The 16,625-nt window shown below is 46.4% G+C and overlaps 1 protein-coding gene across 2 annotated transcripts in view; it reads left to right on the forward strand.

Moving 5' to 3' along the window:
- Window positions 1–16,625, forward strand: part of FKBP1B (FK506 binding protein 1B) — a 67,614-nt gene that overhangs the window by 17,822 nt on the left and 33,167 nt on the right. The window contains exons 3-4 of one of the 2 annotated variants that reach the window (XM_021392154.1): window positions 3,937–4,045; window positions 7,446–7,493. Coding sequence is in view for 1 of the 2 variants with exons in the window: in XM_021392152.1 (XP_021247827.1) it covers window positions 5,082–5,118; window positions 7,446–7,493 (85 nt within the window). In the remaining variant the exon portion in view is untranslated. Of the gene's footprint in view, window positions 1–3,936; window positions 4,046–4,782; window positions 5,119–7,445; window positions 7,494–16,625 lie in introns of those variants that run through there. The other variant, XM_021392152.1, reaches the window with a different exon arrangement.

Raw genomic sequence — 16,625 nt, forward strand, 5'->3', positions numbered from 1 at the left:
ATTCATTCCACTCTAAGGTACCTAAAATAGACAAATGACTCTTGCTTTATGAGTCCAGCTGAGGTACTTAGATAGGATGTGGTTACAGGCAGATGAATGCCAAGACATGGTTAGGAAGGCATTACATGCATGTCTGTTACAGCTAGCAAACTTATCAATGATCAGCTCACTGACAGCCCTTTCTAGCACTGCTTGCTCCCTACCCACACCCTGCCCAGTGCTGAACGCCTCTCTGCCTCGAACCCCTGTCTGTATATGCCAGTCTCTTGTGTTTGCTGCACAAAGTAGCCACTAATTTTTCCAGAGTGTTCTTAAAAATGAATATTTCCTGAACTTGAGCTATGCTTGCGTGGAATAGAATCTCAAGGAAAGTGATAGAAACTCCAGCGCTTATGTTATTAAAATTAGAGTAGGGAGAAGAGTATGAAATGTTCTTTAGAAAACATTCCTGTCTTGGCAAAGAGAGGGAAGGGATGATCTAATAGGTCTTTCCATCTGTAAGCCAGCATTCACTTCCAAATAGTGCCAGTCTTTTTCTTTCACAGGCATTACATTTATTTATTCTTCAGGAAATATCTATTAATATCTTCCATTGCACACAGTGAAGTATACAGAAGGTATATACTCGTCCTAGCTTGATAATTTGTGAAGGCTATTTAGAATCTGTCTGCACTGGGAGAATAATTTATGGTTGCAGCGGGACTCAGGACAGTAGGACTCTGATATAACCCTGTATCAAAATTGGTTCATTGACATGGCAGACCAAGTCAAACTAACTCTTGGCAACATCTACTATGGAAAGTGCACTAGAAAGCAAATTTAATAAAGTATATCAAAATTGCCTGCTTCTGAGTCAAGTGGATTCTAGTATTTTTGCAAGCAGTTAAGCCATGGTTGAGAATATTGATTGAGAGGGATCATCAGGTCTCTCTCAGAATCTAATTTCGCTTCAAGCATGGGGTGCGTATGACGATAACACTTCTGATGGAAGGTAGCATGAACATTTTCACTGCTGCTTTCACTGGTAGAACTGTTCCGCTTTACAGACGAGGAAGGGACAATTTCAGAAGGATCTGAACGAAGCTGCCTCCCAGCTGTATTTGGAAACCTTTGTAACAAATCACCTTTGGCTTGGTCTTCCCTAGAAAAACTCCTGCTAGTTCGACATAACAGGACTTCCCTATTTCTCGCCACCAATACAGACAAATAGGTCAGTGAATGTTGTCGAATACAAGCATAACAATTAAAGAGTGCTATCATCCTGCTGCTATCCATCTGTGCTGTTTGGGCGCAGGTGTATGGCAGACCTGCTGGGTCTACCTTTCTGCCTCTGGGTCTTTTCTTTATAACTTCAAATCACTTTGGTCTGGAGGTTCTAGAAACTCATTAAACAGTGCTATAATTTCACATGCAGAATGAAGGAAAACAAATAGAGCCTTAATTTTCTGAATCCATTATTCATCTCCCTTGATTCATTTATCTGGAGGACTGAGAATGCCAGTTAATTTCTTTTCCGCAGTTACATTTTCCAAAATCATCGGAAGACTAATCAGGAGCTTGTAGCTAATATTTGCGGTTTGCTTGGTTTTCTCCTGTTGTTTGAACTGCTTCCAACACGTCTAGCCAGTGACATTTCCTCACAATGCAGAATAAATACCAAAACTATAGAGAAAAGAGTTTTACTGGAGAAAGCAGTAAATGTATTGCATTGTAAATACAGAGATTCTCAGAGCGATCCCTCTGTCGCTTCCATGGCAAGGAAATGACAGAGCTGGAATAATTGGTGTACTGTTTATAGATAGGATTCCAGTTCTGTTTTGTTCAGCGTGAAAGATAGACTTACATTTCTTTTTATCCCTTTTTATTTTTGTTAGGAGAGATTGGATGAAAGAGAAATGTTAATCCCCTTGGGCTGTCTGCTTGTGATATTGTTATTATGAGAAATTTTATCTGTGAGACCACACCGCATGACCCTGGGTTTAGTCTCTGGGCCCCAAGCTGTTACTTTTATTTATTATAAAAGAGGACCTCCGCTCTTCAACTGTTTGCAATCTAAACAGACGAGGCAGAATTATCATCCTCACTATATAGGGGGAATGCTGCGGCACAGAGCAACTCGGAGTAGAACTTCAGTTCAGCAAACTGGCTTCCAAACAGCAGGCAGTGAAGCACATCCATACAACAATCTACATGGTGCTAATTAACTGGATGGATGCTGCAATTTCCTATGTATATGGCATCTGAAATGCCCACCACTTTTTACACATACCGTTGTACAGTGCCCAGTAGATATATTAGCCAGTTTGGAGTATTATGCACTGCAAACATAACCAAAGTGATTTAGCGAGGCAGTCAGTCTGTTCCAGAGCTGTGAGTTATAATTGCATTTCGTCAATCTATGATTAGCACTGTGTGGTTCACCTCACTACCACTGCTCTTCTTCCTTCTCTTCCTCATTCTATGGGGAAAATATTACAGGCTCATAAAGCAGTTGAATGGAAGGGATCTTTGGAGGCCGTGTGGTGCATCTGCTCCGTGAAACAGCTAGTCCCAAGGTTCAGTCAGGTTCCCCAAGGCTTTGTACGGTAACTCAATGTGTGAAGACTTCCCTTGTGTTGGAACTTCCCTTGTGACTTGTGTCCATTACCTCTCGTCCATTCGCTGTGCATCTCCACCCCTATGAGGGAGCTGCAGACAGCCGAGGCCCTTCCTTTTCTTTGCCTTCTGCAGAACAACCCCAGATCCTCATCCCCTCCACATCCTCCAGCCCTATCCGTGCTGGTGGCCCTTTACTGAACTGGCTCTAGCATGTCAGGGTCTTGTCTTGTGCTGGGGAGACAGAAGCTTGGGAAAGAGTGAGTTCAGTTCAAGACATTAATCTAATCCAACCTTTTTTGGAAATGGTAAATTGTCTTAATCTCTTCCCTCCCTTAGGTCCTGGTGTTGTGGAATATTTCCCTCCATTTCTGAGCACAAGATATCAAACTCATTGCTCTAGAAACCAACGTCTCTAGCATTTAGTGTTGTGTGTCCTGATGAGCTGGAGCTCTTCCCTGCGCATAGCCAGGGTGACTTCACCTCGTCCCTTGAAGTTCAGGACAAGGCCATGACTGCCACAAAAGCGCCGTGAGATCTTCTCCAAGGATGCTAGTGTGTATTGTCTGTTGTTTCTTTTGTTTGTGACATCTATGAGTTTGTATGTTTGCACGATTTGTGCTTTCCATTTATGGGCAATTTAGTGCTTTGGCCTTCAAAGGGAGTCCTTTGTGCGCATGTGGAATCTCTTACACATGATTTGTAGATCCTTTCTAGATTTTAAAAACAGTGAAGAATGGGATTTTACAATATAGATGCTATGAACTGAACTATGAATGAAACTACAATACTCTTAAAATCTAAAAACTTTGTTTTCCTAGAAGTGGAAATGCAGTTTCTAACAGGCAGGCTGCAGGGGTTTAAGATAAAGAAAACGAAATATTCTGCTGTTAAACTTTTGAGATTTGGGGTTTCTGAAAAACCTCACAATGACTGTGACCACCTTGTGACCACTGAGGAATGTTAGAAGTTGGAGTCGTGTGGTTCCATCATAATGTTTGGGAAGCAGGATACCCCTGCTTTTCCAGGCTGCTGTTTTTGTTGCCAGGATAGCAAGATGCATCGTGGGAAGGTGAACCTACAGAAGGTGAGCTCTACAAAGCCTTGAAAGCTGAGACTAGTAGACTTTATACTTGAGACAGAGGCCTCCCAAAGGAGGAGGACGTGGATGTCATGCAAGAGCTTTGAAGAGTGTTCTTTAAAACATTAATCTCCTGTTTCTATAACTTGTTTTCAGTGATTCTCTTGGTCATGGAATGACTTTCCCTTTTGGCCCTGTTGCTCATTTCGCCTCTCCTCCAATCCCCTGCCAATCCTAAGCCACTTTCCCTTGTATTTCAGAGGCTTTCCTGAAGATACGGAGCATTCCTTGCTTCAGCCTTCTCTTCCAAGGTCTTCATCTGCTATGCAATTGTTAACACCAGTATCTTTGAGGACCTCGATACCCCTGGTGAGTACAATAAGGTGAGAAATAACAACGCTGTCTATTGTTCAATAACTGAGATAACAAAGATTAAAATATATATATTTAGAATCATAGAATGACAAGTTGGAAGGAACCTTAAAGCCCATCGAGTTCTAACGAGCTGCCATGGGCTGGCTCCCACCTACCAGCGCAGGCTGCCCAGGGCCCCATCCAATGGTTTGGAGCACGCATCTTACGGGGAGCAGCTGAGGGAACCGGGGTTGTCCAGTCTGGAGAAGAGGTCTCTCTACAGCTACCTGAAAGGAGGTTGTGGTGAGGTGGGGGTTGGCCTCTTCCCCCTGGTAACAGTGATAGGACAAGAGGTGATGGCCTCAAGCTGAGCCAGAGGAGGTTCAGGTTAGATATTAGGAAACATTTCTTCTCAGAAAGAGTGGTGTGCGGTATTGGAGTGGGCTGTTCAGGGCGGTGTGGGGTCACCATCCCTAGAGGTGTTCAAGAACAACGGAGATGCAGCACTGAGGGTTGTTCCAGGCACAGGATGATGGAGGGACTATATGATCTTGATGGTCCTTCCAACCTAAATGATCCTGTGATTCTCCGATCCGCCAGAAGCAGCTGCAGCTCTTGCACAGGCTTCTGAACTTGTGATCTCACATCACGGGAGCACCTACGGAACACACACACACATTTTCTTCTTCAAAGCTGAGGGCGGTACCTGAGGGCGGGGGGTGCCGCTGCCGTCTCCGCACTGAGGGGGCCGCGCTGCCGGCGGCCTAGCATAGCATACAGCATAGCGTAGCACAGCACAGCGTATAGCAGAGCACAGCGCAGCACAGCACAGCACAGCACAGCAGCCCCGCGCCCCCGGGGAGCTGCGGGCGGGGGCGGGCGGCCCCCCCTCCCCTGCCTCCCCGCCCCTGCCCTGCATTGGCTGCGGGCGGCTGACGGGCAGCCGGGGAGGCCCCTGTCAGCCGGCCGCGGAGGGGCATGCCTGCACTGGGGGTCCGGCCGCGCCGAGCCGAGCCGTGCCCAGGGCTGCCGAGCGGAGCCCAGCGTCGAGATGGGGGTGGAGATCGAGACCATCTCTCCGGGAGACGGTACGAGCCGCAGCGGGCAGCGGGCGGCGGGCAGCCCTGCGGGGCGGGGGGCAGCGCTGCCGGGCTGCGGGCAGCGGTGCCGGGCTGCGGGGAGCTCCCGTCGGGCGGAGCTCCGGCTCCAGGCAGCGACCGTGCCCGAAGCGTCGGGTCCCGGGAGGCGGGCGGCGGGGGCAGCGCGGGGGCCGGGGTTTTTCCTCTGGCATCCGCCGACAGCTGCACGACGCCGAGCGCTGGCGGTAATTGGGGTTCGTGAGGCCGGCACCGCCCCGCCGCAAACTTTGCCCGGCTCTCTGCCGGCTCTCCCGGGGGCGAGCGGCCATTTGGGGCGGCATCCATCCCTCCTCCGGAGCCGGTACCCGGCTGGGAGCGGCATCGCCCTGCGGAGCCGCGGTCAGGCTGCGCTGTCGTTTCATAGCTCTGCTTTTTGTTAGGATTATTTCTACCAGACCGCAGTCCCTAACTAAGATCCCACCATCCCCATCCATCTCCAGCCCAGCTTCACCCTCGGCTCACCGCAGCCGTAAATAATTTGCTGAAGTCCGTCCCAGTGTAACTTTCTCGGCCCGTTGTCTCTGCTTCCTCCATGTGTGCCTTTAAACTGCCCTCTCTCCCCGTGCCCTCATCCGTGGGGATCGCGCTGTGCCCCTGCAGGCACAGGTGTGAGCTCCGAGCGCTGCGTGGGTACCACGGGGCTCCGAGTGCAGCCGTACGTGTGAGCTGTCACATCTTTGGAAGCCGTCTGCTATCCCAAATAAGGAGACATGGATCATTTCTCTTGGTTGCGAGCCTTAATCAAAAGCGTCTGACTTTAAGCGCTATCGGAAACCCACAGCGTGTCAGTGGGCTTGGGCATCTCTGCTTGCAGGCCAGCTCCGGCCCTGCTGACTGGGAGTGCATCGCCCAGTGCAGTGTGTGTCAGTGAGGTCTGACGCTGTGTTCTGCGTGTGGCAGTGCAGTGTTTGGATGATACCTGCTCTACCAGGTGCGGGTCCGTCACAGCTAACTTCTCTCAGCTTAGGTGGCCATCCTCAAACAACCGTCGTGTTTTCCCCCTGCGGTCATGTCCCGAGAATCACTCATCCTGCCTCTCCCTGAGTTTCTCCCCAAGCATTGCCATTTCTCCGTTGTTGGCAGAGGAAGCCCAGAAGACCAGTACACAACAGCTGCTTTGTTTTAGATGGCTCCGGTTAAACAAGGTGGATCTGGTGCCCAAACCATTGTCTGACCTTTGTACCCGCAGCTGGAGGGGCTGCTGCTGCTGCTCAGGGTGTTCCCACGATGCTTGGAAACACCATCTTCTCCACTGCATGATACAGGTCTCTGTTCATCATAGCCTGCTCTCCTGCCGCTTGCTGCATTTGGGTATACAAGTCCTGAATGCACAGCTTGTGTTATTCCTATTGTACACACTATTTTGCATAACTTGCTCTCATGTGAAGTCAGACCAAGGAGGCCAGAGAACCAAGTCAGATATGAACAAGCCTTAGTTTCTATCTGAATCCCTGTTTTCTAGGTTTCTGACAATGCTGTTCGTTAATGAGTTGTTTCATTCATTCTTCCTAAGTTCTTCTGAGTCTCCCCTTGCTGTCTCTCCCCTGGCCAGCACTGCTTTAGAGATCAAGGTTAGCTGAGCCAGTGTGCAGCTGGCACCTCTATGAGCCCAGCAAATCTTCCCCTGACCTGCAGTACCTGGAGCAGGTAACATGAAAGTAGTACTTCCAGTTTTCAGCAGGAAAGGAAGGAAATAAGTTACACCTTCTTTTCCTTTCAGGATGAACATTTTAGGGGGAGCTGCCAGGCTCACATAAGGGTTCAGCATCTCCCTGCTCTACCGTAGCTCAATACCACCACATTAAACTGCCTTTGTACATGAAATTTGCTAAAAACCTTTCCCTGCTAATGAGAGATGTTCTTGCTAGAGCTGTCTTGAATGAATGGCATTAGGAATGTGAATACAGATGGATTTATTTTTTTTTAACTATGTCAAACTTTATTTGAAAAAATAATGGCTAAAACATTCTGAGAATTTTTGGGTTGCAATCCGTGAGGTATTGACAGTCCTTTTGCACTTGGGGAACGTAAATGCATGTATTGTGCACACACCGGTATAGGGAAAATTAACTTGGTGTGAGTAAAATATGATTTGGTCTAACAGCTTGGCCAAGCTGGAACGTTCTGCCCAAACTCTACCAGTTCGGGCCCCTCTTATCAGTGGTTGAATAAAACACAGCACCATCTCAGTCTGGCATTTTCATCTTGAAATATACACCTGCCTGGTTATAGGGATCAAAGAGAAAATATAAACCAACCTGTTATCATTTTAACAGGACGGACATTCCCGAAGAAGGGGCAGACGTGTGTGGTGCACTACACAGGTAAGGCGTGCTCTGCTTGCCGTGCTGATGCCAGCTGCCTTATGCTCAGGAGTGCTGGATTGGTTGAGATGTCCCTGTTGGATTTTTTGCTTTGTACTGCCGTTCATAATCAATTTAATTGTGTTGTGATGGATTTCCCGAAGGTTTGACTTGTAGCCGAGCAGTTCAGGCTGCAATATCTAGATGCGCGTGCTAGTGAATTTGTCTGGTGTGGTGTTTAATGGGGAGAAGTTGACGGATGAATCTGCGGACCCGGTTCTTTAAGTCATTACACGAGCAAATGAAATCGAGCATGAAGCAGTGCAAATGCCAGGTTCGTATTTTTCCAGTCTCTGATCTTGATACAGACAATTAATGATTGCTTATATCTTAAAAGAATCTGTGTATTGGCAGCAGAATTCATTCCAGTTTGAAGAGATCAATTCAAGGTCTGGTTAACACTTGCTTTATGGGCACGTGTGAATCTCAAGCGGTGAGTTAGCTAGTGGAGCTGTTTATACTGCGCCTTCACACAGAGGGAAAATGTCCTTTAAATCAGTGTGCAACACTGTGCTTTGTATTTACTTGTGTAAATTGTCAAAAGAACGCAAAGACTTCTGCAGCCCGAGTCCTCAGTTGTGATGTTCACATCGAGAGCTGCCATTTCATGAGGTCTTCTCCTTAGTATGTAAAACATTGCTATTTTCACTAGATAGCACTAATGATTTAAACCTACTTATATTTCCAGGAAGCTTTTTAACATCATTTCAATAAACTCTCTCCTCAGGGGGAGCACAGTTCGCACACTGGCTTAGGATGTAGGGAGTCAGGGTTTGCTCTTGGATACGTTTATATATTCAGAGTATTTTTATGTAGGATTTCTAACACGAATTAGAATAGTGAAGATGCTGAAGATTTCTGTTCCAGCCCCAAATTCAAAAGTTTTCATGAAACAAAATTGTCACCTCCCACCTCCAGCTGGATCTAGACACATGTAAATGTCAGAGGTGAAAGAGGCAAAGAATGCAGAGGTGGCAGTGCTTAGAGGTGGTGGTGATGGCCTCTGGCTGCCACAGAGTGCAGTTCTGCTGGGTAACTTCAGAGGGAGTGCGAGCGATGAATGTGGAAACAGAACAAGGTGCTGTGTGCTGTTCTTGGCATTAGACAAATGTCTTAGCTGAGGCTTTCATAAGCTGGATTTTGATACAGAAAACTTTATGAAAACTCGTTAAATCAATCCCCAGCCTAAATTGTGCTTCCTCCATATCTACTGATGTTGGTGCTGTGCTCTCCCAGATTAGAACATTGTCAGATGAAACTCACAATCTCACTTTCAATGCGATTGCAGCGTTTAAGCTGTCTTTGGTAGGAATATTTTTTAAAAGGAGCCTATGATTAATGGAAAAGGTGTTTTCTTCCAATGGACTGCAAAATATTAGGCTTCTTATTGGAGGTAACTAGCGATAGGATGAGAGGGAATGGCCTCACGTTGTGCCAGGGGAGGTTCACGTTGTGTGTTAGGAAGAATTTGTTCTCAGAAAGAGCGGTGCTGCAGTGGCACGGGCTGCCCAGGGAGGTGGTGGGGTCACCGTCCCTGGAGGTGTTCAAGAAAAGGGTAGACGTGGCACTGAGGGACACATTCAGTGGGCATGGTGGGATGGGCTGGGGTTAGACTTGGTGATTGTTGAGGTCTCTTCCAACCTTCATAATTCTCTGATTCCATGTGGGAAAATATGAAATCTAAATGTCAAGTTTTAAAATAATTACATCTGAATACGATATGACTTCTTTTTGTACTGATGTTTTTCCAGATTATGTCTGGGATTCATCTTGAAACGATCTGTCTTATTTGTGTGATCTCATTAGGCCCCGTGGTACTTCATGTTTATCCTCAGCACGCTCATAGCAGTCGTGTTTTACCAAGCAGGTAGCTAAGTTGCAGAGATATCTGGAGAGATATCCAGAACATGCAACAGTGAAGGGGTGCAAGAGCCATTGGCAAGAGGGTGAGAAATTGGTTCAGTCATTTGTGAGAGTGCTGGAAGAGTTGTACTGCAGTCTACAGGATTAGTTTTGTACTTCTTTTAGCCCTTGATTTTCCCACACAGTGGTGCATCATCTTGACAGCTTGGTTGGCCACATATCTTCTTGTATTGCCCCCCACCACTCCCGTACCAGGGCACATATTACAATGATGCAGCTCCCTGGTGCACAGTTGGTTCCTTGCTTCCCTGAAAGGTTAGTTTATTTTGAGCAGACGCAGAAAAAAAGCATTGCCTGTTTGCTAGTTATTCATGCTTTAAGAGTTTCCAGCAAGGAGGAGGAGACCAGAAGGGACTTAAGTTATGAATTTCCAAGGAGAAATGCCCCCTCCCTGGAAGCATTCCAGGCCAGGCTGGATGGGGCTGTGAGCAACCTGGGCTAGATGGAGGTGTCCCTGCCTACAGCAGAGCCTTGGAACTGGGTGATCTTAAAGGTTCCTTCCAACCCGAACCATTCTATGATTCTATGAGACTCAAACAAGGGAGTGGGCTGTGAGCTCTGTTTTGCCTTACTTCCCCCTCTCGCCTTCCCTCAAGTCCTGTAGATGCCCATTCCCCATGGGATGAAGAGTGATGGCAGGGAGAGCATGGGCACAAGCAGACTACTTCTGCAGGAGTGGAAGGCCTGTGGCTTGCTTCAAAAACATGTTTGGGAGAAAAGGTTTTAGGAGCGAGCTGTCTGTATGAGTTGTCCTGACAGTCCATCTGCAGCAGGCGAGAGGCTGAGCATCCCAGTGCAATGCAGATAATGTCCAGAGAGGACCACAGTCCACTACCCTCCGTATCTGGCAGAGCTTCAGAGTCCTGGCTGGTCAACTCTCTGCATTGTTTGATTTGTGCACCTTCAAGGTAGGGATTCACCAGGGGAGTTTCTAGTCTGGCAACCCTGAGAAGAGGGGAGTGAGAACTGGAATCTCCTCCAGATGAGGGAGAACTGTGAGTTTTACACTTCTTCTGCCAGTGCTTCAGCTAGCAGGCTGTTACATGCAGCAGCTTTGCCTCTTTCTCTCTTTTTCCAAGTAGATGCATAGCCCCAGGAGCAGGCATTGTGGTCTGACTCACAAATACATTGTGATGCCTCAGTGAACAAGCCTAACTTCCAGTGGCACCAGGAGTTAAGGTGCAACTTCATTAAGGAACAGTTTAGAAGGAGCCTTTAGTTTAAGCAAATCTTTTTTTTTTTTTTTTTTTTTTTTCCCCTCCCTTACGAGTAACTCCTGGCTGTGTTCAATTAGAGCAGGATTTTTGGATTACCCTTCAGGAGTACCTAATTGCCCTTCCATAAGGCGCCTTAGTGCCTAACTTGGTACCGTAAATCACCTGCTAATTTTTCAGCTTGGCACAGCCTTAGTTAAGTACACAAATAGGTGATTAGATTGGAAGACCGGGAGAGAATATGAAACCGGGTCCTGATCTTCTTCCATGACAAGAATATGATCCCCATATCTTTTGTTAAGAAACATAACATACAGAACCATTTTTTCTGATCATCCAGCATCTACGTTGTGTCTCAAAAGCAACCTGACACTGCAAAGTAATGAGATTAGTGGATATGGCAGTGAGTTGGCACCGAAATGCATTTCCAGCAGCAGTGGTTTATGTCATGCTTTTGTCATAGATTTCCTTGAGCAAGCTTCTGAAAGCTTTTGGCAGTCTGCTCACTCCTTCTGTTTTCTGTCTGCAAAATGATCGTTGTACTTTGTCTGCCTTGTGGAGATAGATTGCCAGCAATTTGGGATATGAACTGCCTCCTTCCTCGTGCCTAATGTAATGGCGTCCTAATCTTGATTGGGTCTTTGGGTTATGTTGCAGCAGTGATAGCAATGCCAGTAAACAAATTACAGTATCATTAGTCCTGGAGTGTATCAACAGAACAGAGCCATTTGCTGCAGTTTTCTTCCCTGTGATTTTTACATCTGTTGGCCGTGGCAGCGGAAATCAGCAGTGCCGAATTTTCAAAGATGTGAAGATGATGCAACGTGTGACTTTTGGTGAGAAACGGCCCTAAAGATGACAAAAATCTTTGCTGAGCTTGTGCCTGCTTGGCCTGTGTGGTCAAACCTTCATTCTGGGAAGGCAACTCTTGTTTCTGGCCCTCCTGCTCTTGGTAGCGTGCCCTCAGATAAGGTATTTGTGCATAGCTCCTCAACCTGCAGCTTTTCTCTCGTTATTCAGAGCTGTCATTCTCTGGTAGCTCATGGTAAAAGTGAATTCGTAACCTCGTCATCGTCCTCCTTGCCCACGTGTCAATCTGTGGTAAGACAGTTACCCTCTTAAAGAAGAAGCTGGACATCCAGCGTTTGTAGTGTGCTGCAACAGATCTCTTGGAGTGAGACCATAAAAGCACATTAAATCATTAATGAATTACTAAACCAAACTTCTGTAAAAGAAGATTCTTCATGGACTTTTTAGGGCCAGGGAACGACCACAAAATTACACAAAATACTGAGAAACTGATTTTATGTTATTTATGAAGTTCCCTATCAGAGTGTTAGAATACTGCTCCATTTATTTCAGATATGCTGTACAGATGGATTCTGTCTTAGGAAGCAGAACAAAAGATGATTTGTTCTTTTCCTAACCATCTGGGGACAGACTGGGATCATCTCCTTTTTTCCACGTGTTACCAAATTGCTTTGTGTTATTTACTTTTGTTTCTGCAGCTTTGCCAGTGCTGCAGTGCTGTGAGAGTTATGCTTGCATCTGTGAAGTTGAAAGCCTTTTTTTTTTTTTTTTTTTAATACCTGTTTTAATAACAAAAGCAGACTGCATGGATTTATAGAATATGCCTGATTTACTGTGATGTAAAATGCATCTCCATTTAACTCGATACAAACATAATGCAATTCCTTCGCAATAACACTTGCCAAAAAGAAAAGAGATCTGCCTATATTTCTTGGATCGAAATCAACCCAGCGTAAAGTGTATGCAGTAATAGCCAGACATTTGCCAAAATGCTCTCAAAGGGACTGAGGAAAATCCAGAATAACATTGCAGAGTGCCGTATACTCATCTGTGAACCTTAGCATCTGCATGGCTGGTGTACCCCAGCTTAGTGTGGGAGTGCTTTGTGCCAGGTGAGCACAGGGGTGTGCTACTTCTCTGGTCCCACGTTCTGAAAAAATCTGCACGAATTCCGTGAGACCCAAAGAGATCTGCGAGGAAACAACAGAAGGAATTCAATCAAAATGATTTGTCTCCAGAAAACTGTCTCGGTGGTTTTGGAAGAGAATAGTGAACAACGCAATTAGAGCTATCATTAATAAGAACTGTATTTTAACAGACATTATAATTGAGTCTTGAATTAGAGCCAGCTAAATCTTGCTTACCTAGAAAGAACATAATTATTTTATCAAGCACGTTCACAAGATACATTCTTCCAGGAGAGTGAGATGTCTGTCCATCCTTTGGGGCCTGCCAATGCCTGGAAGTTTTTGACTTGAAGTAATCTCTCCAAATTGCCCAGGTTCAAAAGATGAAAGCCTTTCACATCTATAAAGATCTTTGTGGCAGCTGAGCACTTAAAAAACATGTTTTTTTTCTTCAGTGAATCATAACTGCAAAAAGTAGGTTTGACTCTTCAGTAAAGAACATGTTCTTTTGATGTCCCGCAGACACGATTTGCAAGTCTTAAAAGTCTTGATAAAAGGAGTAAAATGTTCATCTTTGCTTATTTACTGCAGACTGGTTAGCTTTGGAAATATTTCAGTGGCGTGTTCAGGCTGATAGCGATTGGAGTCCTGAAGCAGGAGTTGGAGGAAGGCAAATTTCTCTGAAGCATTTTGCTGCCAGCTGAGTGACTGCTTCCAGACACATGACTTGCACCTTCAGTTTTGCGATCTGACAGGAAAAGGGCCCTGCCTCCCAAAATTGTCTTGAAATTAATGCTTGCAAATGCTGCGAGGCTGTCCATAAGAAGAGAATACTGACATGGAAAAAATGGATTGATGAAAAAGAAGGGTTCTGCTGTTTGTGAGAAGAAATGTGGTAGCTTCAGCAGTTAAATTAGTGGGTTTGAACTGAGCATACCCGATTGCTGTGTGATGGAAAAGGATCGACATAATAACCATAGCCTCATGCTTCCCAGTTCCTCCTCTGCCCTAAACATGCACTGTGCCCGTTGGTTTCAGTGAAATTCCTTGTAGTATTAGATGCTATTTAATATGGGTACATAAACATCAAAGGAGCTTGGAATTATCCAATGCATTCTGACAGGCAACCAAAGCAGCACAGCTACGATTTCATAGAATCATGGAATGGCTTGGGTTGGAAGGGACCTTAAAGATCATTGAGTTCCAATGCTCCTGCCTTGGGTTGGTTGCTCTCCAGCAGCTCAGGCTGCCCAGGGCCCCATCCAGCCTGGCCTGGAGCACCTCCAAGGATAGGGCATCCACAACTTCTCTGGGTAGCAGTGCCAGGGCCTCACCGCCCTCTGAGTAAAGACTTTTTTCCTGACATCTGACCTAAATCTCCCCTCTTTTAGCTTAAAGCCATTCCCCCTTGCCCTATCACTGTTAGACCATGTAAAAAGTCAGTACCCTTCTTGCTCACAAGTTCCTCTCCAGTACTGGAAGCCCACAATGAGTTCTCCCTGGAGCCTTCTCTTCTCCAGGCTAAACAAGCCCAACTCCCTCAACTTTTCTTCATAGCACAGGTGCCCCAGCCCTGTGATCATCCTGGTGGCTCTCCTCTGGACTGACTCCAGTAGCTTTGCATCCTTCTTGTGTGGGGGGCCAGAGCTGGATGCAGTACTCCAGGTGGGGCCTCACAAGGGCAGAGCAGAGGTGGACAATCCCTTCTCACTGCATCCACCCCTCTGCTGATGCAGCCCATGATGCTGCTGGTCTTCCAGGCTGCCAGCACACACTTCTGGCTCATGTCCAGCCTTTTGTCCACCAGGACCCCCAAGTCCTTCTCCACAGGACTGCTCTCAAGGTGTTCTTCTCCCAGTCTGTACTCATGTCTGGGATTGCCCCGACTAAAGTTCCACACCTTGCACTTGGCCTTGTTAAACCTCATTAGGTTCATGTGGGCTCACTTTTCAAGCCTGTCTAGGTCCCTCTAGATGGCATCCCTTCCTTCTGTTGTGTCAACTGCACCACTCAGCTTGGTGTCATCAGCAAACTGCTGAGGGTCCACTTGATCCTAAGAAGACAGGATGAGTTTCCTGCAGAGTAAAGATTGTAATGAGACTTCTTCAAGAGACCATGCACAGGTGCTTTCCTCTCTGACAGATGCCCTTCTTTCAGTATGAGAGAAGCTGAATAACTTTGGGACTGCTGGCTTCTGTGTCGGAGCACACACCAAACTCTATAGGATTTCTTTTCATGGATGCCTTGTAGTATCATGCTCTGTTCCTACTGTGCATAGAAATGAAATTGCTAGCAAATCAGATTACGTAGTGTAACAAAACTAGTAGCCACAGAGCATCAAGTTCTTAAAAGCTCACGACAGTTCCAAACAGTTCTGTCTTTGAAAATAGCAATTAATTTTTTTTAAACAAAATATTTTTTTGTGCTATCCTCTTCATGGGAGAACAACACAGGGATGTGGGAAAACTTGGGAGAGGAAATGGATAAATGCATATAGTTAATGCAGTTGCTGCTGGTAGACGTAGCTTGAGCTGTTCATGGTTCCTCCTGAAAACAGGAAAATGCAATGCCTAATTCGGAGGGAACGGCAGGGCTGCACAATTTGGTCAAGCATTGGAACAGTCTGCCCAGGGAGGTGGTGGGGTCACCATCCCTGGGGGTGTTCCAGAACCATGGGGATGTGGCACTGAGGGACATGGTCAGTGGGCATGATGGGGTGGGCTGGGGTTGGACTTGGTGATCGTAAAGGTCTTTTCCAACCTGAATGATTCTGTGATTCATGCTTACTTTCAGTGATCCTGGTGTACCATGCTGCCTTACAGCTCATGTATACATCCAGTGATCAGGACCTGAAAAGTTTGCATCAGCCCTTGATAATTAGAATTCCAGATCCTCACAAGGCTGAGATTGACATTATTTTGCACAATTTATTAGAAAACAAAGAATTCCTCAAACAGTTGTTGGATAGTGGAGTAAATAGTTGTTTCCTGTAAATGGACAAATTGTTACAGCGTAATTAAATGAGAAACTCTGTCAGCTGGCAACATTGATAGGCTTGTCTCCCTTTATTGACAAAATAGACCTGACATCACCGTATTTACCTAATTAAGAAGTCTAAATTGAGAGCTTAGTTACCTTATGCTACCTAAATATTTAGCCTTTGGACGTGCCTCTCTCTGTCTCAATTAGATAAAGAGCTTAATCAGGTTCCTAAGCCAGGCAGCTCAGCCAGGCAGGGCTTGTGGAAGGGGTGGTAATTTTAATTAGACAACGAGCAGTGTCACCTCTCTGCGGGGGGCAAGCAGCACCCACATTTCAGGTGGCACCCACCTGGGTGCTGCGTGGCCAAGGCCATCTGCAGGCTGGTGATCATCTGAGCTCTGCGGGCTGCAGCCTGAGGGAGGACCACTGCCCAGGAACTCGTGGGGTGCGATGGATGAGGAGGCCACAGAGGAGCCCCACGCTGCTGCAGGACGCAGCGATTCGGCGTTGGCATGAGTTCTGCTGAGCCTCGCTGAACCTGCGCCAGGGCCCTTCCGAGCGGGCTCAGTATTGAAAGCGACATCTCACAATGGAGATATATTATTTAGCTTCGCTTACTCCAGGGCACTGTAAATCTTCCTTAATTTTTTTCATGAGCCTGCTGGCTGCAGAAGTTTGCACTCCCTCCAGCGCAGATGGCAAGGCCGTGGTGGGTCCTTGTGGAGCCTCCAGCCCCCATCCAACATCCCAGGGCTCCTAAAACTCAGTGTTGCAGCACCTACTTGTAACTCTCCCTCTGTTCCTGTGCATGGTATTCCAAGTCTGATTTCCTCTTCCAGACCTTTTCTGTTAATCCTGTATAGTTCTTGGTTCTCACCAATGTCTCGCTGCTTCCCTTTTCACATGTAATGATGTGACTCCATTGATGTACCAAGATTGACCTCTTCTACATGAGTAGACCTCTTCTAATTGAAGAGTTTTGTTTTGGAAGGGGTCACTTCCTCCTGGAGAGAGACAACCTAACACTTCGTTCCAAT

Source organism: Numida meleagris, chromosome 3 (assembly GCF_002078875.1).
Source record: "Numida meleagris isolate 19003 breed g44 Domestic line chromosome 3, NumMel1.0, whole genome shotgun sequence".
In the NCBI taxonomy this organism is placed as follows: Eukaryota; Metazoa; Chordata; class Aves; order Galliformes; family Numididae; genus Numida; species Numida meleagris.